Source organism: Prionailurus viverrinus, chromosome B1 (genome assembly GCF_022837055.1).
Source record: "Prionailurus viverrinus isolate Anna chromosome B1, UM_Priviv_1.0, whole genome shotgun sequence".
Classification (NCBI taxonomy): Eukaryota; Metazoa; Chordata; class Mammalia; order Carnivora; family Felidae; genus Prionailurus; species Prionailurus viverrinus.
Window position 1 is genome coordinate 42,728,008 of NC_062564.1, and position 27,419 is coordinate 42,755,426.

The window sequence follows — 27,419 nt, forward strand, 5'->3', positions numbered from 1 at the left end:
GAAGACACAGAATCTGAAGCAGGCTCCAGGCTTTGAGCTGTCAGCACAGAGCCTGATGCAGGGCTCGAACTCAAGAAATGTGAGATCGTGACCTGAGCTTAAGTCAGACACTCAACTGGCTGAGCCACCCAGGCTCCCCTCTACCTTTAATTTTTAGAGGAACTTTCACTCAGTTTTCTATAGCAACTTGCACCGTATCATATTCTCACTAATGGTGTACAACAGTTCCAGTTTCTCTACATTTGCCAAGTCTTGTCTATTTTTATATGATCATCGCCATCCTAACAGGTGTGAGATGTTATCTCATTGTGATGTTGGCTTGCATTTCCTTAATAACCAGGGTTGGGTATATTTTCATATACCTGTTGGCCATTTGTATGTCTTCTTTGGTAAATGTCTGTTCAACAATTTTAACAATGTTAAGTCTTTCAATCCGTGGACATGGAATGTCTTTCCATTTGTTTGTGTCTTGTTTAATTTCTTTCATCAATACTTTGTAATTTTCAGAGTACAAGTATTTAACCTTAAATTTATCCCTAGGTATTTTATTGGTGTGTGTGTGTGTGTGTGTGTGTGTGTGTGTGTGTGTGTGATTTCAAATGGGGTTATTTTCTTAATTTTCCTCTTAGATAAGGAAGGTTTTATTTTCATTTTATTTTTTTGTATGTTGATCTTGTGTCCTGAAACTTTACTGAATTTCTTTTGTGTGTGTATGTAAAATCTTTAGGTTTTCTACATATGAGATCACATCATCAAACAAATACAATTTTTCTTCTTCCTTTCTGACTTGAATGCCTTTTATTTCATTTTCTTATCTAATTGCTCTGGCTAGAACTTGCTGTCCTACATTGAATAGAACTGGTGAGATTGGGCATCCTTGCTTTGTTCCTGATCTAAGAGGAAAAGCTTTCAGTTTTTCACTGTTGAATACAATGTTATTTTCATAAATAACATTTCATAAATAGCCTTTTATTATTTTGAGGTAATTTCCTTCTATTCCTAGTTTGTTGAGAGTTGTTATGAAAGTATGTTGAATTTTGCAAATTCTTTCTCTATTATTCAGATTATCATGTGATTTTTATCCTCTACACTGTTAATGTGGTTTATCAAATTAATTGATTTTTGTTCATTAAACCATGCTAGCACTGCAGAGATAATCTAACTTGGTCTTGATGTAAAATAATTTTACATTTTTTGGATTACATTGGATTTGGTTTACTGGTATTTTGTTGAGAATTTGTGTCTGTATTCATGAGCGCTTTTGACTTGTAGTTTTCTTGTGGACTGTGTGTATGGCTTTTAAATCAGTGTAATGATGGCCTCGTAAAATAGTTTGGAAATGTTCCCTCCTGTTTAATGTTTTTTGGGACAGTGTGGGAAAGATTGTTGTAATTCTTACTTAGGTGTTTGGGAGAGTTCATCAGTGATGTCATTTGGTTTTAGGCTTCTCTTTGTTATGAAGTTTTGATTACTGATTTAGAGTCCATACTAGTTGTAGGTTTGTTCAGATTTTCTGTTTCTTCATGATTCGGTTTTGGTAGGTCATATGTTTCTAAGAACGTGCCCATTTTCTATGATATCCAGTTGTTGGTGTATAATTATTAATAGTATTCTCTTTTGATCTTTGCTTTCATATCTGATTTTATTTATTTGTGTCTTCTCTTTTTTCTTAATCTACCTGGGGGTTTGTCAATTTTGTTTATCAAGTTGTTCAAAGAAACAACTCTTAGTTTCATGATTTTTTTCTATTGTTTTCTTAATTTTTTACTTTTTATTTTCTTTATTTCTTCTCTGACCTTTGTTATTTCTCTCTTTCTGATACTTTGGCCTTAGTTTATTCTTCTATTTTTAGTTCTTTGATGTGTGAAGTTAGTTTATGGATTTGAGATCTTCTTTTCTTCAAGTATGTGTTTACCAACACATAGATCAATGGATCACATAGATTACAGACACCTAGATCAATGGAGCAAAATGGAGAACACAGAAATAAACCCACAATTATATGGTCAATTAATCAATGACCACAGAGGCAAGAATACACAATGGGGAAAAGACAATCTGTTCTTTAAATATCTGGTAGAATTCTCCTGGGAAGCCATCTGACCCTGGACATTTCTATGTTGGGAGGTTTTTACTTACTGATTAAATTTCTTTACTGGTTATAGGTCTGTTCAAATTTTCTATTTCTTCCTGTTTCAGCTTTGGTAGTTTGTATATTTCTAGGGACTTAACCCATTTCTTCCAAAGAGCCCAGTTTGTTGGCATATAAATTTTCATAATATTCTCTTATGATTGTTTGTATTTCTGTGGTGTTGGTTGTGATCTCTTCTCTTTCATTCATGATTTTAATTATCTGAGTCCTCTTTTTTTTTTTCATATGTCTGGCTAGGGGGTTACCAATTTCATAAATTCTTTACAAGAAACAGCTCTTAGTTTTGTTGATCTATTCTACTAGGTTTTTTTATGTTTCTATATCATTTATTTCATCTCTAATTTTTATTATTTCCATTTTTCTCCTGGCTTTATGCTTTATTTGCTCTTCCTTTTCTTGTATAAGGTTAGGTTAACAATTTGGACTTTTCTTTTTTCTTGTTATAGGCCTGTATTGCAATCTACTTTGCTCTTAGGACACCTTTGTTTTATATCAAAGGGTTTGGACTGTCATGTTTCCATTTTCATTTGCTTCCATGTATTTTTTTTTAATTTTTTTTAATGTTTATTTATTTTTGAGACAGAGACAGAGCATGGATGGGGGAGGGGCAGAGAGAGAGAGGGAGACACAGAATCAGAAGCAGGCTCCAGGCTCTGAGCCATCAGCCCAGAGCCCGACGCGGGGCTCGAACTCACGGACTACGAGATTGTGACCCGAGCTGAAGTCGGACACTTAACTGACTGAGCCACCCAGGCGCCCCTGCTTCCATGTATTTCTTAACTTCTTCTTTAATTTCCTGGTTAACCCATTCATTCTTTAGTATGATGCTCTTTGACCTCGATGTATTCCTGGTCTTTCCGAATTTTTTCTTGTGGTTGACTTCAAGTTTAATAGAATTGTGGTTGGAAAATATGCACGGTATGATTTCAGTCTTTTTGTAGATGTTGAGTGCTGATTTGTGACTCAGTACATGATCTATTCTGGAGAATGTTCCATGTGTACTTGAAAAAAATGTATATTCTGCTGCTTTAGAATGAAATGTTCTGGGGGCACCTGGGTGGCTCAGTTGGTTAAGTGTCCGACTTCAGCTCAGGTCGTGATCTCACAGTTAGTGGGTTCGAGCCCAGCGTTGGACTCTGCTGACAGCTCAGAGGCTGGAGCCTGCTTCTGATTCTGTGTCTCCTCTCTCTCTGCCCCTCCCCAGCTCTCTCTCTCTCTCAAATAAATAAACATTAAAAAAATTTAGAGTGGAATGTTCTGAATATATATGTTGATTCCATCTGGTCAAATTTATTATTCAAAGCATTGTTTCCTCGTTGATTTTCTGCTTAGATGATCTGTCCATTTCTGTAGGTGGAGTGTTAAAGTCCCCTACTATTATTTTATTATTATCAATGAGTCTCTTTTTGTTTGTCATTATTTGATTTCTATATTTGGGTACTTTCTAGTTGAGGGCATAAATATATACAATTGTTAGATCTTCCTGATGGGTAGATTTCTTAACTATGATATAGTTCCCTTCTTCATCTCTTGTTACAGATTCAACTTAAAATCTAGTTTGTCTGATATAAGTATGGATACTCTAGATTTCTTTTAGTGTCCGTTAGCATGACAGACATCATGGTTGCATCCCTTCAATTTCAATCTGCAGGTGTCTTTAGGTCTAAAATGAGTCTCTTGTAGACAACATATAGATAGTTATTTTTTATCCATTCACATACCCTATAGCTTTTATTGGAGCATTTAGTCCATTTACGTTCAGAGTGATTATTGATAGATATAAATTTAGTGCCATTGTGTTACCTGTAAAGTTGGTGTTTCTGGTGATGTCCTCTGTTCCTCTAGTCTTTGTTGCTTTTGATCTTTCTTTCCCACACAAAGAGTCCCCTTCAATATTTCTTGCAGATCTGGTTTAATGGTGACAAACTCCTTTAGTTTTTATTTATCTGGGAAACTATTCTCTCTCCTTCTATTCCGAATGACCGCCTTGTGGAATAAAGTATTCTTGGCTGAAGATTTTCCCATTCAGCATGTTGAATATGTCTTGTCACTCCTTTCTGGCCTGCCATGTTTCTGTGGATAGATCTGCTATGAACATGATATGTTTTCCCTTGTAGGTTAAGGACTTTTTTTTTAACCTTGCTGCTTTCAGGATTCTTTCCTTGTCTGTGTATTTTGTTGATTTGACTATGATATATCTTGGTGTGGGCCAGCTTTTATTGAATTTGATGGGAGTTCTCTGTGCCTCTTGAATTTTGATGTCTATTTTCTTCCCAAGATTAGGTAGATTTTGAGCTATTATTTGCTTCTGCCTTCTTTCCCTCTCCTTTTGTGGGACTCCTATGATACGAATATTATTATGCTTTAAGGAGACACTGAGTTCCCTAAGTCTACATTCGTGATCCAATAATTTTCTTTCCCTCTTGTTTACAGCTTTACGATTTTCCGTCATTTTATCTTCTATATCACTGAATTGTTCTTCTGCTCTCTGCTTCATCCATCCTCATTGTCATTGTATCTAGTCAGTTTTGCACACAGTTGTAGTATTTTTTATTTTGGCCTGACTAGGTTTAGTTCTTCTATCTCTGCAGTAGGGGATTCTCTACAGTCTTCTATGCTTTTCTCAAGCCCAGCTAGTATCCTCATTACTATTTTTTTGTTTTTTGTTTTTTTTGTTTTTGTTTGTTTTTAATTCTGGTTCAGGCATTTTACTTATATCAGTCTTGATTAAATCCCTGGCCATTACATCTTCCTGTTCTTTTTTGGGGGGTCACTTCCTCCATCTTGTCATTTTTTCTAGGTCATTGTTTTTTTTGGTAATTGTTAGGAAAGCCTGTTATATTCCTGCTTCTGAGAGTAGTGGCTATATTAAGAAGAGGTCCAATACTTTCTTGGGTCTGGTGCTTCAGGAGATGTTTCAGAGTGTGCACTCTGCTGTTGTGTTTTGGTTGCTCCTTCCCTTAGGTCAATCCTCTGCAGAGTTTCTCCTTGCCTGCAGTAGGGGTGTTTGGACCTCGTCCACTGTGTGGCAAGTTTTAAGTAGGTGTGTTTGGTCTGCTTGTTAAAAGAAGCTAGATTCTATTCCCCCTAGAGCTGAAGCTCTGCAGCACTCTCTGTTTGGTGTGTGCACTTGGTGTGTGCAAGGTGTTTGTGCTGGTCTTCTGGGAGAGATACGCAGACTTGCCCTAGTAGACATGTGCCTGCAGGGTTTAGTGGGGTGGGGCTTGGTGTAAGCAGGCTATGGCTTCCACTGTGGGATGCTGTTGCTCGTTGACCTGGTCAGTGCTATTGGATGTGGGGGAAATGGCTTCACTCTACTCTCTAGTTTCTGGAGTGGGTAGTTTGTGCCTGCCACTCTTCAGGAAGCCCTCATAGAAGAGCAAACAATCACCCCTCATGTGTCCCTGGCCTCTGTCAGATCCTTGACTTTACCCTGTCTGTGTCTGAGCTGTATGCCTGCCAGGTGGCACAGTATTCCTGTGATTTATCTCAGGTGTGTATCTGTTTTTTAAAACTTTGGATTTGGGGGAACTATGTGGCACAGTTCCACACTGATCTCTGGGGAGGGTCTCACCACACTGTGCTAGTTTACCCTCGTGCTAGTTTACCCCATAAAGGGAGTTGCATGACCATGCAGTGGTTTAGAATTTATGGTAAAGCATAACAAAAAGCTGGCACCAGGGTTTGCTTCTTTCAGCTGATGTCTCTGTTCCTGTACTACTCAATAGAGCAGTACTTTGACACTGCCAGTTCTTTTGCCCCAAGAGAGGCAGTGCCACCCCTCCTAAATGCACTCCAAGAAGGGGAACTGTTTCTCCCTATGTGACCCAGGGATCCTCAGACCATGCTTTCCCTTCCAGGTCTCTGTCTTCGATCCCCACTGGAGCACTACTAAGCCTCTTAGGCATGACCCCAGTGATTTCAGGGACTTCTAATACTTCAGACTTTGTACTCTACTGTTTATATAAGCTTGTGGCTGGCATTCAGCCTCTCTCCCTTTCCTAGTCAGTGGTTTTGGGGAAGAATTTTTCTTGTGCAGTCCCCTATGTGTGCTTTCTTTCCTCCTGTCCCCTCCCGTCTCCTCCCCTCCCATCCCCTCCCCTCCTCTCCCCTCCCCTCCCCTCCCCTCCCCTCCCCTGTCCTGTCCTGTCCTATGATCAGGGCTCTCCCCTTTGCCGCACCTGCTGTTCTTTTCTCCCCCAAATCAACTCTTTGCAGTTCCTACCTTCCACGATGTGGCTGTTTTTCTCCCTTTAGATGTTGAGTTTGTTCTCTCAATTTGAGTTCTTGGGTGTTCAGAATGGGTGTTGATATTTATCTGGCTGTGTTTGAGGTATGAGGCAAGCTTAGAGTCCCTCTTACTCCAGGATCTCAACTTCTTCCTCTGTTTGGTACTTTTAAAAAATATTTTCTGTCTCTGAAAATTGTAATTGAAATTGTCAATTTGTTCGTGAGTTGTCCTCTTGACCTCAGTGAACATTTTAAATTCTCTGTGAGGTAAATTATTTAATTTTATTTAATTACCATCCATTTCTGGAGATATCTTTTTCCTTTATTTGAAATTTCTTTTCCTGATTACTCATTTATTTGACTCTCTGTTTTGGTATCTGCTCATTAGACAAAAGTAGTTGCTTTGCCCAATCTTCACTGACAGGCCTTGTACAGAAAAGTATCTCAACAAGTCATCCTGTCCAATCATTTGGGGGGCCTCTACCGAATCTTTTTCTCTCCAGGGGGAAACATGCATCTGTGCTTTTTCCTGCTCTGTGTTGATCAGGAGAGAGGATTAGTAGCATCTACCCTCACAAGCTGCCACCTGTATTCTCACCCAAGCAACTATATTGTGCTTGGCCCATCTGTGTTCCAGGATTGGTGAGAAAGATGCCAGTTCTTTTGGCAGTTTTGGTGAAGTAGGGAAACTACATGTATGGATCAACTTTTTCCTTCCTCAAGGAGAAGCAGAGCTGGCATCTTTTTGTCCACTTATTCTGTGCTTAGTGGGGACATGGGGGAGAAACACATGGTGTCTACTAGCCCAAGTCTCTATCTCCATTGTTGCCTGGATGGCCAGATTGTGCTGAACCTATTAGAGCTCCAAGACTGGTGAAATGGGTTCTAGTTCTTTAGGTAGCCCCTTCAGAAAAATTGGGGCTCTAGACATGAGGACAAACCTGTTTCATGCTCTGGGTTAGGCTGGGAGCTAGAGGGCCGTTTTGTGATCATATAGCAGTGCTCTGGGGCAGTATCCCTATTGAAAGGGGATACCAAATCTCTATATTGACTTTGGTGAGTCTGATTTTGCATTTTCCCAGAGTGTGCCCCTACACACTTTTTAATTAGTTTAATTAGCTTTTTAATTAGTTTCAGATTTCTTATAAAAGAAATTTGTCTGTGAATTGTTGCTGAATTCATTTGTTTTTGAAGGGGTGGGGGGTGGGGGTCGAAGGTTTCCTACTCTGCTATCTTCCTGACCAGAATTTTAACTTTTATTTCTTTGAATACTTTTCAGCCCTATATTCTTTCTGTTCTTTTCCTCAGATTCCGATATTTATTTTAGATCTTTTGTTATCGTTCCACGGGTCCTTGGGGCTCTGTTTATTTTCTTAGTTCATTTGTCTCTGTTATATATATTGAGTAAATTCTATTGATCTCTTTTCAAGTTCACTGATTCTATCCCTTGCCATCTCCACTTTACTTATCAGTCTATCAAATATGTTTTTTGTAGATTTGTTTATTCTATTTTTTAGTTCTAATATTTTTTTACCTGTTTTTATGGCTTCCATTTATTTTCTGATATTTTCTGTTCTTTAATTTTTTTCAAGATTATTTGTAATTGTTTACTGAAGCAATACTATCTATCACAGCTACTTTAAAATCTTCATTAGTTCCAACATGTGGCTTATCTCAATATTGTTATCGGTTGGTTTTCTTTTCCCATTCTTGTGATTTTTATGGTTCTTGGTGTAATGTGTGATTTTTGGTTGTGTCCTTGACATTCAAATCTATTGTTAAGAGACAGTAACCCAAGTTTAGATTTAGTGTGGTTTGTTGTGCCAATGACAATTTCACTTTTGAGGTGCTTTTAATGTTACTCTATTGTGATTCAGAAGCTCCTACTGGATCTCTGCTGATACAGCCTATAGTGGTAAAAGGTACTTTCCTGGGCCACTTTGTATTACTAGGTGGGGTTGGATGATGAAGGTCCCATGGGATAGAGAGCATTTACTCTGGCTCTTCTCTAGCACTGTCAGTGCACTTCTCACTCTGATAGTGCCCCTGGGTGAGGAAAGTTCCTATCTGGAAATTCTTGTCCTTTGTGTTGGGGGTGTTGAGCATTATTTCATGAGGCTCATTTTCTCCCACTGGTGCAAAGCCAGGAGCTACAGAGACTGAATTGCTTTCTGCTGCTGGGTAGAGGATTTGGACATGGTTTGTATTCCACCTTTTTTAAAGGGCTTGTAGCATAGTCTGTTGGAACTAGTGCAGACAGAGGTGGCTGCTGATGTTCCTTAGCATGGGGCAGGGTATGCCCTGCCACTGTCAGTGGGTGGGAAATAGGAGTTAAGCCTAGTTTTGAGAAAAAGTGAATGGTTACCAATGGACATGTATATCTGGGAGCTAATAGCATATAAACAAATTTATGGTAGAGAATGTGATGATACTTTTCATTGCACAACATTAACAAAGGAACAGGATTGACTCTAGTTATCACTAGATTTTTAAGGGAAGAAAAGGGAATATTCACTGAATGAGAATATTAGGGGAGATCCTGGGAAGACTAATGCTGTGAACATCTAGAGGGAGAAGAGCTTGAACTAGTGATGGTGAGCTATATAGATTAAATAATATGGGGAGATATTAAAGAGAAATAAAACTGAGGAAATCTCAGTTAACATGCTTTTGGGTAACTTGGAAAAAAGAAGTGAAATATTCACATTTGAAGTCACATTGATGCCGCTAATTACATTAAATTAGCAGCTATAGATTATACATTCAAGAAATGTCAAATATACTCAAATAAAAAAACTTAAATAACCTGACAAAAAGAGAAAAGCTCCAGCTGAATTATTAAAAATAATACTGTAAAAACTAAGATCATGACACAGAATCAAGATTAAAAATACAATGATCATATTTGAAAGAATAAAAGTTTACAAGTTAGAAAAAAACAAGAAAAAACGTGGCTGAGAAAGAAAAGACACAGATAAGAAAGTTATTCATCAAAAATTAAATGTTGTAGCAATAAGTTATTTTGGGGGAGGACAGAAGTAATGATTATTTATAATCTAAAGAGGGTTAAAAGAGATTGTGCATAGATAACAAGGAAATGGAATGCCTGGTAAATAATATTATGGTGATGACTAAATCTGAATGTTTGATGATGTCTAGGACGTAAGGTAAACCTAAAACTTTATTTACAAATCACTCATAAATGTATCTTCATATGCTTCTGTTTAGGGCCATTGCTTTTATCAAGGATACACCGCAGAGATTCCAAAATCAGTTGTGACACTTAGCACTTGTTCTGGACTCAGGTACTGGCATATTCCAGAGATGTACATGATTGACAATCTTGTGTGATCCTTTAATTTTTAGAAACATCTTAAGGGATAGAGTGAAGGCAAAGAAAATAGACTTTGATTGTGTTTCTGCTCATATACTTTTCTTTTCTCCCCCTCTCTTGTCATTTTTCCTTTTCTCCTTGTCTCTGTCCCAGGCTGCAGTCTTAAAATTTATGCAGGAACCACCCCCACCCCCAGTATGAAGAATATTCACATTCCTCAGCCACACTAAAACCACAATGAATCCTAAATGGCATAGTAGACAGAAAAGGTATAAAATAAGGTTTGAAAGTCTGTCCGTGTAAGAAGGGATGATTCTTAGACATCAGACTGCAAAGACAACTGTTAAATTTCTATAAAATGTTATTTAATGGTGATTTACATTTCTTAGTGGGGAGTCTATATTATCTTTTTATTGCTTTTTTGTGTGTTTAAATATCTAGGGGATTATTGCAGTTGGAGAATGTCAGTTATGGCATTGAACCATTGGAATCTGCAGTTGCATATGAGCATATGCTTTATCAAATAAATAATGATAAAGTTGATTTTTCTCCCTTACAAGAAAATTATTCTATCACCCAATTGGCAGATCAATCCTACAGGATTCTTGTGAAATCAGAAGTAAGTAACCCCTTTTTTGAAATCTTCATTGTGTTACTTCTAGTAAATTTATTCATGCTGGTAATTGACTATATTAAAACCTTCTGTTGTAAGATATTTATTTTTAAATATATTTTGATGTTTAGTCAGATAATATTTACAAACTGTAATAGGTATAAACACACATAATTTAAAAATCAAAGTACTCACATTTCCCTAATTGAAAGTGTATTTCATGCATATAAACATAGTTTCATTGTCACTGAATTTGCATACTACTAATATAATGATATCCAAATCTGCTGATTATTAATTTGTCTGCATTTTTCTTACCAGCACATTTTTCTTTATTATTTTTATTAAAAATTTAAAATTAGAACAGAGGGAAAAAAATTGTCCCAAAGGTCATCATCTCAAAATAGTGCTAGAAGTTTGGATTATCTGTTCTAATTATTTTTATATATCTAGTTATAAATGTAGATTTATAAATATATAGATAATTTTTAAACAAAAAATTATATAACCACAAATGCTTTGAAATTTCCTTTTTGCTATCAAAAGGAAAATACACATTATATTACATTTATTATTATTTACAATTAAATATTTGGGTTAACATCTATTAAAATATTAAACATATGCATATGTAAGGATAATAAGAATGGACCCTCATGTTATTTTCTAAAGATAAATGCAGTTGTGGAATCCATTATCATCATTTTGATGTATGCTATTTTATAGTTGTCATATATGTGCATAAACTTGAAATGTATATATTTTAGAAAATTATGCCATTTTTGCATATTTATATTTTTCAATTAAGTAATCCATCTGCATGAATCTACAATAGTTTTGAACAATTACACTTTGATTATAAATGCTCACATTTAAGGTAGGCATATTTCCAAAGGCTTTTTCATGTGTGTGTGTGTGTGTGTGTGTGTGTGTGTATGCATATATATATATATATATATACATATATATACACATATATTTGTATATATAGGATATATATGTATATATCCTAACTTTTCATATATATATATGTATATATAGGGTTTATATAGGATATATATGTGTATATCCTAACTTTACATATATATGTACTTTTCATATATATATATGTATATGTATACGTTTCATATATATATATACTTTTCATATATATATGCTTTTCATATATATATATATATATATATATACTTTTCATATATATATGTGGGTGTGTGTGTGTGTGTGTGTGTGTGTACATGTCTGTGTGTATATACATCCTAACTTCCTCCTTAAAAATGTTTATACAACTTTACTTTTATCATCATGGTTAAATAAATGAATCTCTGTCCACATATTCTCATCATAATTGGATATCACACTGAAGACAAGCAAAACAAAATAGTTATGAATGAAACCTGAACTGAATTTATAAGGAACTCCATCTCCCTGTTGCTTTAATTTGCTTTTGTTTATTTTGACAAAGTTAGTAGTATGAATACAGATTGATAAAACTGTACTTCCAGAAGCTTAAAAAATGATGAAGTATAAACATATATAGAGATGAAAATTTCATTTTTGGTGAAACTAAGAAATGACCCCAAACTTTATGCTAGCTCTGGAAACTGTCTGAATGTTGTAATACAACATTAGACACAATTAAGACAATTTTCACCACTGAAATAGAGCACTATCACATATGTAAATTGGAAAGCTTTAAAAGATTCCATGAATACTTTTCTGTGGCAGAAGAAGAACCTGAAGGGATGGACATAACTTTGGAAAAGACAAATAACAACACTTGAAGCCATCAACCACTTGACAGAGATTAGACAAGATAGAGGTAACATACAGTCCCAGCTGCCTTGGCTTGAATTCCAAGTCTGTTAGTTTTAGCCACAAGAACTTGGGAAAGTAACATAAGCTTTATGTGTTTAAAATTTCTTATCTGTAAAAAAAAAAAATAAAAGTAAACATAATACCTAGCTCATACAGTTATTTCAAAGACTAAGTTTATAAATGGAAATTACTTAGCATAGTGTGTGGACAAATAAAAAAGTGATCAATAAATATTATTGTTACTGCTATTCATATTTGCTCACAATATTTTCTAATGTAGTGGATAAGGTAATTGGGGGTAATTATATAAAACCTGGGTACAGAACAAATGTAATGATCAAGTAAAATAGAGACAGAAATTTCAGAACTTAAGAAGAAACCAGGGATATCATTGCAGGATTGGAGATAAGTGATTAATTGTTATGTGTTTGTGAAATTTATATCTTTCATGAAGTAACTCAATTGCTTTTTATCCTGAATTTGATAGGCTTAGATCTATAGGTTTAGTTAAGTTTGTTTTCACATGACTAGTGCTTTTACAAGCACAGATATACAAAATAACTATCTTCAATGTATCAGATTTTAAAAAGGAACAGAAAATAATATAAAACCTTATGTTTTAGGTATATTTTTATATTTTTGAAAGTAAACAGAAATGAACTCATAAACAAGGTAAATACCTTCACTATAACCAGAGTTGAAAAGTAGAATAAAAACCAAACAATATGGTAAAGAGCTTATTTGTTAAAAGCATTTTGGGCACATGTTTTACCCCTGTTCCTTCCTTAAACCCCCCCTACAATTAAAAGTGATTTTTAAAATGACAAAAAGACATACAAACACAAAAAGAACAGGAAAGGAATAATAATAAAAATTGAATAGCTCATTTAAAAATCTAACTCCTTGAGGCACCTGGGTGGCTCAGTTGAGTAAGCATCCTACTTCAGTTCAGGTCATGATCTCAACGTTCTGGGTTCCCATGTCCAACTTTGTGCTGACAGCGTGGAGCCTGCTTCGGATTCTCTGTCTCCTTCTCTCTCTGCCCCTCCTCCACTAGCATGCATGCTCTTTCAAAAATAAACACACATTAAAAGAAAATCTTAGGGGCGCCCAGGTGGCTCAGTGGGTTGAGCGTCTGACTTCGGTTCAGGTCATGATCTCGCAGTTCGTGAGTTTGAGCCCTGCGTCAGCACAGAGCTGACAGCTCAGAACCTGGAGCCTGCTTCAGATTCTGTGTCTCTCTCTCTGCCCCATCCCCACTCATGCTCTGTCTCTGTCTTAAAAATTGGGGCGCCTGGGTGGCGCAGTCAGTTAAGCATCCGACTTCAGCCAGGTCACGATCTCGCGGTCCGTGAGTTCAAGCCCCGCGTCAGGCTCTGGGCTGATGGCTCGGAGCCTGGAGCCTGTTTCAGATTCTGTGTCTCCCTCTCTCTCTCTCTGCCCCTCCCCCATTCATGCTCTGTCTCTCTCTGTCCCAAAAATAAATAAAAAACGTTGAAAAAAAATAAAAAATAAATAAATAAAACATTAAAAATAAATAAATATTAATCCTAAACAGGTAATTCGGATAGGCTATAGAAAACTTGAAATATACAGCAGTACTTAAAAAAAAAAGTTTATTTATTTATTTTTGAGAGAGTGAGAGAACATGAGCAGGGGAGGAGCAGAGAGGGAGAGAGAGAATCCCAAGCAAGCTCCAAGCTGTCAGTGCAGAACCCGATGTGGGGCTTGATCTCATGGACCATGAGATCATAACCTGAGCCAAAATAAAGAGTTGGACGCTTAACTGACTGAGCCATGTAGGTACCCCCAATAATGAATATAGGTGTCTTGGCCCCCAAATCACCTATAAAAGTAGAGAAACAGACTGACTTTAGCCTTAACCAAATGAAGTGCTTATAAGATAGTGCAGTGTATATCTAGGATGTATAGAGTGACTTCTCTGGAAGGTATAAAATCCCAACAATTTTTGTCTAGTCAAGTTGCCATTATAATATAAAAGCATTCATACTTTTTCAAGAATTTTAAGACTATAATATCTATGTGACTTTGAGGAAATATGGCTTAAATCAGTACAGCAATACAAGAATGAAACAATTTAACAGATTTATGTAGAAAACCACAGGACGGTATCAGTAGTTCCAGAAATATCATTTGGCCAAATTCAACACCCATTCATGATAAACTAGGGAGTAGAAAACTTCCTTGATCTGTTTGTTCCCCCTTACATGAGCAAACAATAGGAAGACAGCTATCTGCAAACTAGGAAGAGTGTTTGTTGTTTAAGCAACCTCGTCTGGTATATTTGTTAAGAACCTGAACTGACTAAAACAGCCTATAAGATTAGGAATAATGCGAGACTGTCTGCCCTCACTATTTCCAGCCACTTTTTTTCCTAGAGTTACTAGAGAGTGCAACAGGAGAAAGAATGATAAAGGACATACTTTTTTGAAAGAAAAAAAAATTCTCTTTTTTTAAGTGACTTAACTCCATACATAGAAAATACTAAAGAATCTCCACCAAAGCTATCAGGACTAATAAGAGAGTCTGGGAGCACCTGCGTGGCTCAGTTGAGCGCCCGACTCTTGATTTGGGCTCAGGTCATGATCTCATGGTTCTTGAGTTTAGGCCCCACATTGGGCTCTGCACTGACGGTGCGGAGTCTGCTTGGGACTCTTTCTCCCTCTCTCTGCCCCTCCCCCACTCATGTGCCTGTGTGTGCATGCGCTGTCTCTCATGATAAATAAATAAACTTTTAAAAAAAGAGAATCTAGCAAAGTCACAGGAAAGAAAGAAATTGATGTTGTTGTTTATTTTCCTCAAATTGATCTGTAAATTCAGTGTAATCCCAATCAAAATTTCAGAAAACATTTTGTGGAAATTGGGTCTCAAATGCATAAGGAGAGATATAAGTAACCTAGAATAATCAGTTTTAAACAGAACAAGATGAAAGACTTAACATTACTTTTTCTTAAAGGGCCAGAGTGTAAATGTGTTAGGTTTGTGGGGCAGATGGTTTGTTGCAAGTTATAACACTGAGTGTTTTTGCAAGAAAACAGCGTCTGTAGAGGATATATAAACAAATGGGTATGCCTAGGTTACAATAAAACATATATATTTTTTTGTAAAACAGGTGGCTGTATCTCAGGCCATAGTTTGCTCACCCCTGGTATAGAGGTGCATATTGTGTTAGTGATATAAATGTAGGTATATAGGTCAGTAGATCAGAATAGAGCAGAAATAGACCCACACGCTATTGGCTGATTGATTTTCCACAAGGGTGCTAAGGACTCTGAAAAACTAAAGAATACTCCCTTCAACAAGCAGTGCTAAAAGACTGGATATTCACATGAAATAAAATGAATTTTGGCCCCTATTCAGAAAAATTGAATTAAAGCATAGACTTAATTAAAAGTCAAAGCTAAACATAAAATTTCTGGTAGGGAATTTAGGAGAAACTAAATTAATGAACAGTAAGCCTGTGAAAGATGGTCAGTATCATTCAACATCAGGGAATTGCAAATTAAAACATAAATGAGATTTCAGTATGGACCAACAGGAATGAATACAATGAAGAAGATGGATAATATCAAATACAGGCAAAAATGTGGAGTAATTGGCACTCTTTTTTAGTTCTTGATAAAATGCAGAATAATCAAACTGCTTTAGAAAGCAATCTGGCACTTTGGCATTATATATTACACATCCACACTTACCATATGATTTAGGTATTCCACTTTTAAAATTTTCCGAGAAAAAGTAAAGAACATACTTGCACAAAGACCTCTATATGGATATTCATAGCAGCTTTATATATAATAGCTAAAATGTCTAAATAATCCAAGTGATCAACGGGTAGATGTATTAACAAATTGGGATATATTTCTAAAATGGCATACTATTTTAATAAACACTAATGCGTTAATAATCACAACATAATGGATAAATGCTGAGTGAAAGAAGCCAGATGTAAAAAAGTATGTGACATATGATTCCAGTTTTATGAGATTCTAGAATAGATTATTCTACCCTATGGTGAGAGAAAGCAGATGATTGATTGCCTTGAGCCATATTGGGCTCTGATGGAAACGCTTTTTATTTTATTTATAGAAATGGATACATGGGTGGTGTATCCATTAATATCAATTGATAGAACTGTGATCAAGCTGACATAATTAGTTAAATGTACAAAAATAATGAGTAATTAAAGGCAGTGTTTTGGGGAAAGATGATGGGAGTTTATTTAGCTTGAAGGTTTGAGGAGGGTCTAAGACAAAGGTTTAGAGTGAAGTGAAACATGGGTTGTCCATCATGAGGATCTTAATTATAAAGAATATAAGATAGAAGCTTTCATTTTATTCCTAAAATTTGTGTTTGGAATGTCACCTGCTTTTTATTCAGTGGCGTCCATTGTCTTATTTTCCTATTACCAATATCTATATCTTTATGTATCTGTAGTTTCTTTCTTTCTTTCTTTCTTTCTTTCTTTCTTCCTCCATGTGTATATAGATACATATATAATGTGCACGATAATAATATATTTTTAATATTTTTTTATTTATTTTCATGTTTTATTTTTTTTTATTTTTTTTTTTCAACGTTTATTTTTTATTTTTGGGACAGAGAGAGATAGAGCATGAACGGGGGAGGGGCAGAGAGAGAGGGAGACACAGAATCGGAAACAGGCTCCAGGCTCTGAGCCATCAGCCGAGAGCCTGACGCGGGGCTTGAACTCACGGACCGCGAGATCGTGACCTGGCTGAAGTCGGACGCTTAACCGACTGCGCCACCCAGGCGCCCTTCATGTTTTATTTAATTCATGTCCTCTGTTTTGCAGAAAGATTCGGAAGCATTATTGAACAGATTTCTGAAAATACAAATCATTATGGATAAGGCCTTGGTATGCATTATTGATATATAATAGCTTTGTTTTGTGTTTATATTTAATGGGAATGTGAAAAAGAAAATTCTCCTTGTCTTAAATACAGATATATTTTACTCTTTGAAATATGTATCTTAGTGTAGCAGGACATAAATGTTGTCAGTTGCCTTTGGATTAACATGGGGGACTAATATTTACCGTGTTAACTTATAAATATAGAATTCTAGCAATAATATATAATTTGTATGTATGGAAGTGTTCTACTATACTATAACCTATTCGATTATAACTAGCTGCATATACTTCTGGATCCACTCCAAATTGTGAGGAAACTCTTCCATAAATTAATTTCCATTTTAAAATAAGCTATTTACTTTATTATAAATGGGAGATCCCTGTTATTAAAAATTATCTTTTATAAGATTATTTTATGCTTTACAATTTCTTGGATTCTCTGGCAGAAATTCTATATTCTAAAAATGGGAAGAATTATCCATTGGAATATTCATTTAGTTAGGGAAATTTTTATTTATATATAATCAGCAAAGCCATTATGGGTGGCAACTAAGAAATCTTATGTTTTCATTATTACTGATATTTTTATATAAGGTTTATCAAGTGCCATAATGTTGAAAATTAGATCTTGTTGATAAAAGGCAATATTTAGATCTTTAAATAATTCTTTTTTTTTTTTTTTTAATTTTTTTTTTTTCAACGTTTATTTATTTTTGGGACAGAGAGAGACAGAGCATGAACGGGGGAGGGGCAGAGAGAGAGGGAGACACAGAATCGGAAACAGGCTCCAGGCTCTGAGCCATCAGCCCAGAGCCTGACGCGGGGCTCGAACTCACGGACCGCGAGATCGTGACCTGGCTGAAGTCGGACGCTTAACCGACTGCGCCACCCAGGCGCCCCTAAATAATTCTTATAAAAATAATAGGAAAGAATAGGCAGACAAAATAATAAAGAGAAAAGTACATATAATTTTATTACCAGGAGATAAATTTTATGCACATTTTCTGTTTTTAATATACATACATGTATATATATGTTCTTATACCTTTGTCTTACATATGCTATTTTTTTTTTAATTTTTTTTTCAACGTTTATTTATTTTTGGGACAGAGAGAGACAGAGCATGAACGGGGGAGGGGCAGAGAGAGAGGGAGACACAGAATCGGAAACAGACTCCAGGCTCCGAGCCATCAGCCCAGAGCCCGACGCGGGGCTCAAACTCACGGACCGCGAGATCGTGACCTGGCTGAAGTCGGATGCTTAACCGACTGCGCCACCCAGGCGCCCCTTACATATGCTATTTTGTAAATTATTTTGTTTTTCCACATATTAAATATATTAATTTAATTTTAACATTTATATAGTATCTGATTAATATATTTAATATAATTTAATGTATTTTACTGGCTAATGCCCTTTGGGGGCACTTAGATTTAGATTTTTGTTATTGTTACATAGGGAATAATACTATTTGTCCTAAAACCAGTATCATAAGCATTGGAATTATGTTTTGTCATAGCTCTCCCCATGAGGTTGCTAACATTAAATATAGACAGCCTACTTTTCTCTCTCCACTTAGCTGGATACCTTCTTACCATTCCAATAACAACAGAAGGAATTTTCAGTGCAAATGTCGTCATGCAAAAACAACAATAAAGAACTCCAGAGTTCTTTATAATATCCTATGAATAGTATTCCTTCTCTTTTGTATTCAGTTTATCTGTCTTAAATTTTCAAGTATGACTTTGTAAACTGATTTTTTTAGATAATCCCTGCCTTTTCATTATACATTTAGTTGATTTAAGTTTTATCAAAAATACTAATACTGTGGGTGTAGGTTAAGTACTACTATGCTATTAGTATTGTTTGTCTTATTAGTTATTTGCTTCTCTGTTCCTCCTTTGCTACCCTTGGGTTAATGGGGTATTTTTTAGCTTTTATCTTTATCTCCTATATTATATTTTGCTGCTGTACCTTTTTATCTCTCACATCTTACCCCATTGGTTTCTTGAGTGGTTCCAATTAACATACTTGTCACAATCTAGAATTAATGTTATACCCATTCACATATAATGTAAGAGGTTTATAAAAATAAAGTTACGTGGATATTATCCCCTTAACGGATATAACATTTGTGGATATCTACTTGTGTTCAGTATGTTGCTTTTTTGTTTTGTTGATGATTTCTTTATGCAAAAGCTTTTTATTTTGATATAGTTCCAATAGTTTATTTTTGCTTTTGTCTCCCTTGCCTCAAGAGACCTATCTAGAAAAATGTTGCTACAGCCAATGACGGAGAAATTGCTGCCTGTGTTGTCTTCCAGGATTTTTATGGTTTCAAGGCTTACGTTTACGTCTTTAATCTGCTTTGAGTTTATTTCTGTGTATAGTGTTTAGAAAGTGGTCCAGTTTTATCCTTTTACACATAGCTGTCTGTTTTTTGCAGCATCATTTATTGAAGAGATTGTCTTTTCCCCATTGTGCATTCTTGCTTCTGTTGTCATTGATTAATTAACCATATAATTGTGGGTTTATTTCTGGGCTCTCCATTCTGTTCCACTGATCTATGTGCCTACTTTTGTGCCAGTACCATACTGTTTTGATTACTACGGCTTTATAATATATGTATCTTGAAATATTAAACCGTGTTACCTCCAGCTTTGTTCTTCTTTTCCAACATTGCTTTGGCTATTTGGGATCTTGTGTGGTTTCATTGTAAAGCCTTAAAAAATAATGAGGTCATGCTCTTTGTGACATAATGGATGGACCTAGAGGCTATTATGCTAAATGAAATAAGTCAGACTGGGAAAAAAATACCATATGATTTTATTCATATGTGGAATCTATAAAAATAAATAAAAAGTAGAATTCAACACATGAACAATGAGAGCAAGCTGATGATTGCCAGAATAGAGGGAGTAGGGGATAGGTAAAATAGGTAAAGGAGAATGGGAGATACAGTCTTCTAGATATGGAATGAGTGTTATGAGAATAAAAGGCACAGTATAGCGTTAGGAATAAAGTCAATGATGTTGTAATAGCTTTGTATGGTGACAGATTATAGCTACACTTATGATGAGCTTAGGGTAATGTTTACCCTTGTGGAATTAATATGTTGTACACCTGAAACTAATGTAACAGTCTGTGTCAACTACACTTAAAAAATTAATGAAAATAATTGTAAAAATAACCCTATGTGATGTTATTGTAATATATTTTACTTTGCTATGTGTTCTAAACTACACAATAGTTTATTCTTTTAAATATTCAATTGTTTAAGGAAATTAAGGAAATGAAAAAAGAATTTCATTTTCCCCCCATGTTTACCATTTTCAAAACTCTTTGTTCCTTCTTATAGGTCTCCGTTGCTGACATTTCTGTTTAGCCTGTTGATGAATTTGCTTCAGCTTTTGTTCATCTGCAATTATTTTTATTTTACTTCAACTCTTTAAATATTTTATTTTGAAATATTTTTAAATTTTCCAAAAAGTTGCAAGAATAAGAGTAATACAAAAAATACCTATACTCTATTTACTCAGATTTATCGTATCCCATTGATTGTATCCCATTATCACTTGTGCTGTATTTAAAAGTACATTGTAAATTGCATCATGAAACTTTTTTCAGTGTTCATTTACCTAGAATAAGATCATTATCTTATATAACCACAATCGAGTTATTCATGTAGGTAAAAATAACATCATTAAAATACTTTTTATTCAGTCTACTAAGTATGTGCATATACATATAATTAAAGCATTTCAGAGGTAATATATGATTTTTGTTTCTTTGAATGAGGACAATTTCTTGAGTATTTTTATTATTATGGTACATTGTTTATATGGGGTATATAGTCATGTTTTCTTACTGTGTTGAAGAAAATGGTGGTGGCAGCATACTGTATCAGATAAAAATGACTTAGCATTTTAGTTAAGAGATTTGAGTCCTGGTTCCTATTGTTAGTAGTCATACAATCTTGGAACTTTAACTTTCAACCCTTAATTTCTGTATGTGTTAGGAAGAAGATAATCACAAACTTCTCATTTTATTATTATTAATGCATAAGCTCCCTAGGTTTAAGCCTAAAACTTACTAAGCACTTAATTCTGCTTTTTTTCCTTTCACTGAGGACTGCATTATTTTGACACTTATATCCATTTAAAACGTGCTGGTTTAGTAATTTTTAATAGTGAACAAAATTTGTCTTTCAGTTTGATTATATGGGCTCTGAAGTGCCAGGTACAGTTGAGAAAGTTGTCCATATCTTTGGTCTTATCAATGCTGTAAGTATGTTTCATTTAAATACTAAACATTCCTATTAATGCAGTAACATTGTTTGTATAAATAGTATTTACAATTTTATAAAATATATTCTTAACAACTAGTTTTATGCACTGATGAATCTCATCTCCAAAAATGAGTGAAGTGAATATATTATCATTATGTATAGAGATGTAACGTAATGCTTATGACTAATTAACACCTGTATGTGGTGTAACTTTTATTTTTAGATGTTTTCCCAGCTTAAAGTCACTGTTAAGATAACTTCTTTGGAGCTCTGGTCAGATCAAAATAAGATTTCAACTAATGGGGATGCTGATGAAGTACTACAAAGATTTGTGTCATGGAAAGAAAAAAGTTTATTTCAAAGGTCTCGTGATATGGCATACTTATTAATGTAAGTGCATTATTTGCATTGATATAGAATTTATAAAATTACCTCATATGTTAGTGATCGGAATTATATGCAAAATGTGTTATGGGTTATGACAAGACACCTCAAAAATCGTATGCATACTGTGTTAGCAAAATGCAAAATATAAAAATCTAATAACAATGTAGGACACTAAATCATAGCAGGCCATTATTCTCAGAGTGGACTGTTTACCCATGGAAGTGTATTAAATTTGAAAATTCAGAAAGCCGGGGCGCCTGGGTGGCTCAGTCAGTTGAGCATCTGACTTCAGCTCAGGTCACGATCTCGCGGTCTGTGAGTTTGAGTCCCGTGTCGGGCTCTGGGCTGATGGCTCAGAGCCTGGAGCCTGCTTCCGATTCTGTGTCTCCCTCTCTCTCTGCCCCTCCCCCGTTCATGCTCTGTCTCGCTCTCTCTCAAAAATAAATAAATGTTAAAAAAAATTTAAAAAAAAAGAAAATTCAGAAAGCCTTGGGATAAACATGGGGCCTCAAGGGTTTTAAAGATTTTCTCAGAGTTAAATAATTGAAACTATCACTTTAATATTAAATAAAATATAAATTAGTTAACAGAATGCAATAGTTGCATATAAAACTGGTTAAAATAAAAACATTAAAATAATAATATGGTTACCTTCTAGTATTTGTATAATAACCTAAGGTATAGATATATAACTATTTGTACTATAGCTTTCAAAAGCCTTCATATAGATGTTTGCTTTACTAATTTGATTAATTTACATGGAAAAATAAGAACATAATTCAGAAGGTCTTAAGCAATATGGAATACATTTATAAATCTATTGGTGTCTCCTACTGCATTAAGGTCAGGTCTGGGGACTCAGGAACAACATTAATGGGACTGAAATGTGTGAGGATGCTTTCTGTATCCTCTCTCTCAATATGAGTCTACCTCATATTGTCTCTTCTCTCCCTGTCCTCCAATCCATCCTTTTTTATACACTTTACAGAATCAATTAATGCAAATCATGGCAGTAAACTATCCTGACTTGTACATCTTAGAATTATATCCATCCAGTGGTGGCAAGAGTGATGATTAATTTTTCAGAAGGGTAGGCACTGCTGGGTTTTGGGCTGTGTATCATATGACATTAAAGTGGACTTTAGAACTTAACTTTTAGAAACTGTGGGAAATCAAATACAAAATGATTGAAAACATTAGATTCAATATGTAATACTCAAGTTTCAAAAAACAGCTTTACTGAGGAATCCAATTCTTAAAACATCATTAAGTTATTAATAAAGTATGTTTATTTACAAGAAAAAATTTTGTCATTTAGTTATAGAGACCATCCTAATTATGTAGGAGCAACATATCATGGAATGGCATGCAATCCAAAGTTTGCTGCAGGAATTGCTCTGGTATGCATTTTTATCTCCATCTCTTTAGTAATTATATCACCTTTTGAAGTTAATATCTATTTCAGGGAACAAACATACATATAGTGTTTCTACCATGCTGTTTTGACACATTTTTATGAAATACCTTTTATTTGGATTTTGAAAGTCAAATATTACAATTTTAAAATTTTTGTGTGTGGTAAAATACCCAGAATGTGAAATTTACCATCTTAGCTATTTTAAGCATATAGTTCAGTAGTGCTTATGATGTTCCATCATTGTGAGACAGATCTCAAGAACTCCTCATCTTGCATAACTATAGCTTTGTGCCTTTTCACCAACATGGCCCCATTTTCCAAGCCCTCTAGCCCCTGGCATCTACCATTCTATTTACCTGCTTCTGTGAGTATGACATTTTTGGATTCCCTATATAATGGTGAACATACAATTTTTGTCTTCACGTGTCTGGCTTACTTCTCTTATTATAGTACAGTCTAGGTTCATACATGTCATTGCATATAGCAGGATTTCATTCTTCTTATGGCTGAATAACATTCCATTATGTGTGTCTGTATAGGTGACATTTTATTTTTTCCATTAACATATCAATGAACACCTAAGTTGTTTTTAATACCTTGGCTATCATAAATAATGCTGTGGTAAATGTAGGAGTGCAGATATCTCTTTGAAATGCTGATTCCAGTTATTTTGGATATATGTGTATATATCTATCTATCTATCTATCTATATATATATATATATATCTAGATATATATATAGATATATATATTTGGAGATTTATATAGATATATCTATATATAGATATATATATAGATATATATAGATATATATACACACACACAGAAGTAGGTTTGCTGGGTCATCTTTAATATTTTGAGGAATGATCATACTAATTTTGAGAATGGTTGCACCATTTGATAATCCCACTAGCAGTTCACATTATACCCATCACAACCTCACCAACACCTGTTACTTTCTGCAGTTGCTTTATTTTACAGTAGCCATCCTATTGGGTATGTGGTGATATCTTACTGTGGTTTTGATCTACGTTTCTATGATTATTAGTAATATTGAGGATCTTTTCATATACCTTGTGACCTTGTGAAATCCTCCCTGCAGAAATGTCTATTCAAGTCCTTAGCCCATTTTTTAATGGCTTTGAGGTTTTTTTTGTTTGTTTTTGGATTGTATGAGTTCTTTATATTTTGGATGTTAGTCTCTTATCAGCTATACGATTTGCAAAATTTTCCCCCATTTTGTAGGTTGCCTTTACACTTTGCTGATCATGTCCTTTGAATCACAAAAGTTTTATGTTTGGTGTAGTCCCCTTTGTCCACTTTTACTTTTGTTGCCTGTGCTTTTGGTATCATATCTAAGAAATAATTGTCAAACCTTATGTCATGTAGTTTTTTCCTGTTTTCTTTTAAAAGTTTTATAATTTTGAGTCTTACATTTAGATTTTTAAGCCATTTTGAATTAATTTTTGTATATGGTGAAATATGTGGGTCCAACTTTATTCTTTTGTTATGTGGATATCCAATGTTCCCATCACCATTTATTGAAAGAGCTGTATTTTCTCCCTTGAGTATACTTGTTGAACAGACTGTCCTTTCCCATTGTGTCATATTGGCACCTTTTTATAGATCATTTAATCATATGCAAGGGTTTATTTCTAGGCTCTTTAATCTATTCCAGTGATATATATGTCTACATATGGATCATGTCATTTGCAAACAGAGATAATTTTGCTTCTTTCTTTCCAAACTATAAGCCTTTTATTTATTTTATTGCTTAATTGCTCCGGCTAGGTCTTTCTATACTATGTTAAATAGAAGTGGCGAGTGAGTATTCCATCTAGTTCTTGATCTTAGAGGTAAAATTGTCAGGATTTCACCAGCATGTGTGACATTAGCTGTGGGCTTTTCTACATGTCCTTGATTATGTCGAGGTAGTTTTCGTATATTCCTAGTTTGTTGAGTGTTTTTAATTATAAAAAGATGTTGAATCTTGTGAAATCCATTTTCAGCATAGAGATTATCATGCGGTATTTTTTCTTCATTCTTCAAAAATGGGGTTTTACATTGATAGCTATTCAAATGTTAAATGTTCCTCACATTCCAGATATAAATATCACTCACTCATGGTGTAGAATCTTTTTAATATGCTATTCCATTCAGTTTGCTAGTATTTGGTTGAGGATTTTTATATCAATATTCATTAGGGATATTGCTCTATAGTTTTCTTGTTGAGTTTTTGTATCAGGGTAATCATAGAATGATTTCACAGAATGAGTTTAAGAGTGTTCCTTCTCCTTTAATTCTTTGGAAGAATTTGAGGAGGATTGGTATTAATTCTTTGTTTAATGTTTAATGTAGAATTTACCAGTAAAACCATCAAGTCCTGGGCTTTTCTTTTTGGGAAGTGTTTTTACTATTTTTACCATTATTTCAATCTCCTTAGTAGTTATTATTTTATTTCTTCATGAGTGAGTCTTGAAAGATTGTATGTTTCTAGGAGTTTATCCTTTTTTCTTGCTTATCCAATTTATTGGATTACTATTTTTAATAGTATTCTCTTACATTTTTTTTTAATTCTGTGATGTCACTTACAATGTCTTTTATTTCTTTTTGTTAAGTTTATTTATTTATTTTGAGAGAGAGAGTGTGCACGCACATGTGCTGGCATGTGTGCATGAGTTGGGGAGGGGCAGGGAGAGAGGGAGAGAGAAGATTCCCAAGCGGCTCTGCTCTGTCAGCCCAGAGCCCAAGGTGGGGCTCAATCCCACAAACTGTGAGATCATGACCTGAGTGAAAATGAGGAGTTGGACACTCAACCCACTGAGCCACCCAGGTGCCCCCTCTTTTATTTCTTATTTTAAGCATTTGAGTACTATCTCTTAGTTAATCTAGCTAAGAATATGCCAATTTTGTTGATCTTTTAAAAGAACCAACTATTTGTTTTATTGAATTTTTTCTATTGTTTTTCTGTTCTTTCTCTGCTTTAATCTGTATTATTCATTTCCTTCTTTTTGCTGGGGTTCATTTTTTCTAATTTCTTGAGTGGTGAAATTACGCTGTTGATATGACATGTTTTTCTTTTTCTTTTTTTTCTTTTTTTAAAGTTTATTTTTATTTTTGAGACAGAAAGAGACAAAGCATAAACGGGGGAGGGGCAGAGAGAGAAGGAGACACAGAATCGGAAGCAGGCTCCAGGCTCTGAGCCATCAGCCCAGAGCCTGAAGCGGGGCTCAAACTCAAGGACCGCAAGATCTTGACCTGAGCTGAAGTCGGAGGCTTAACCAACTGAGCCACCCAGGCGCCCTTGTTTTGCTTTTTAAATGTATGTGTATACAGCTATAAGCATGCCTCTTAGCATATCTTTTACGGGATCCTGTAAGTTTGGATATGTTGTGTTTTCATTTTCTTTTTTTTTTTTTTTTTTAATTTTTTTTTTCAACGTTTATTTATTTTTGGGACAGAGAGAGACAGAGCATGAACGGGGGAGGGGCAGAGAGAGAGGGACACACAGAATCGGAAACAGGCTCCAGGCTCTGAGCCATCAGCCCAGAGCCCGACGCGGGGCTCGAACCCACAGACCGCGAGATCGTGACCTGGCTGAAGTCGGACGCTTAACCGACTGCGCCACCCAGGCGCCCCCATTTTCTTTTTATCTCAATGTATTTTCTCATTTCTTTTGTGACTTCTAACTTGGACTTAGTGGTGTCTGAGTCTGTTGAAGTTTCACAGATCTGTGGACTTTCAAGTTTTCTTTCACTTGTTATTCTCTTGCTTCAATCCATAGGGATCAGAAAAGATACTTTGTATAATTTCAATATTTTTAAAGTTACTTGTTTTGTAGTATGACAAGTAGTCTATCCCCCAGAATATTCTACGTTCACTTGAGAAAGATGTGTATTCCACTCTTGTTAGGTGGGATGTTCTGTATATCTTCATTAGGTCCAGCTGGTCTATACTGTTGTCACGTCCTTTATTTAATTATCTTTTGTCTAAGTTTTCTATCCATTATTAAAAGTGAGGTACTATAGTCTTTTGATATTATGTTTCTGTTTATCCCTTCAATTCTTTCAAAACTTGCTTCATATATTTAGGAGCTCTGATGTTTGGTGCATAAGTATAATTATTATATATTCTTGGTTAATTGACCCTTTTATTATTCCCTTTTGATAGTTTTTGATTTAAAGTCTATTTTGTTTGATATGAGTGTGGCCACCCCTGTTCTCATTTGGTTATAATTTGCAAGGAATATCTTTCTTCCTTTTTAACCTTTTAGGTTATGTAAGTCT

At 35.0% G+C, this 27,419-nt stretch overlaps 1 protein-coding gene across 5 annotated transcripts in view; it reads left to right on the top strand.

Moving 5' to 3' along the window:
* The window catches only part of LOC125163894 (A disintegrin and metallopeptidase domain 3-like), a 119,893-nt gene that overhangs the window by 23,720 nt on the left and 68,754 nt on the right, over positions 1 to 27,419 (top strand). For all 5 annotated transcript variants that reach the window (XM_047856174.1, XM_047856172.1, XM_047856171.1 and 2 more), the window contains exons 5-10: positions 9,611 to 9,687; positions 10,158 to 10,335; positions 16,982 to 17,044; positions 21,253 to 21,324; positions 21,553 to 21,719; positions 23,035 to 23,116. In XM_047856174.1, the coding sequence (XP_047712130.1) occupies positions 9,611 to 9,687; positions 10,158 to 10,335; positions 16,982 to 17,044; positions 21,253 to 21,324; positions 21,553 to 21,719; positions 23,035 to 23,116 (639 nt within the window). The remainder of the gene's footprint in view (positions 1 to 9,610; positions 9,688 to 10,157; positions 10,336 to 16,981; positions 17,045 to 21,252; positions 21,325 to 21,552; positions 21,720 to 23,034; positions 23,117 to 27,419) is intronic.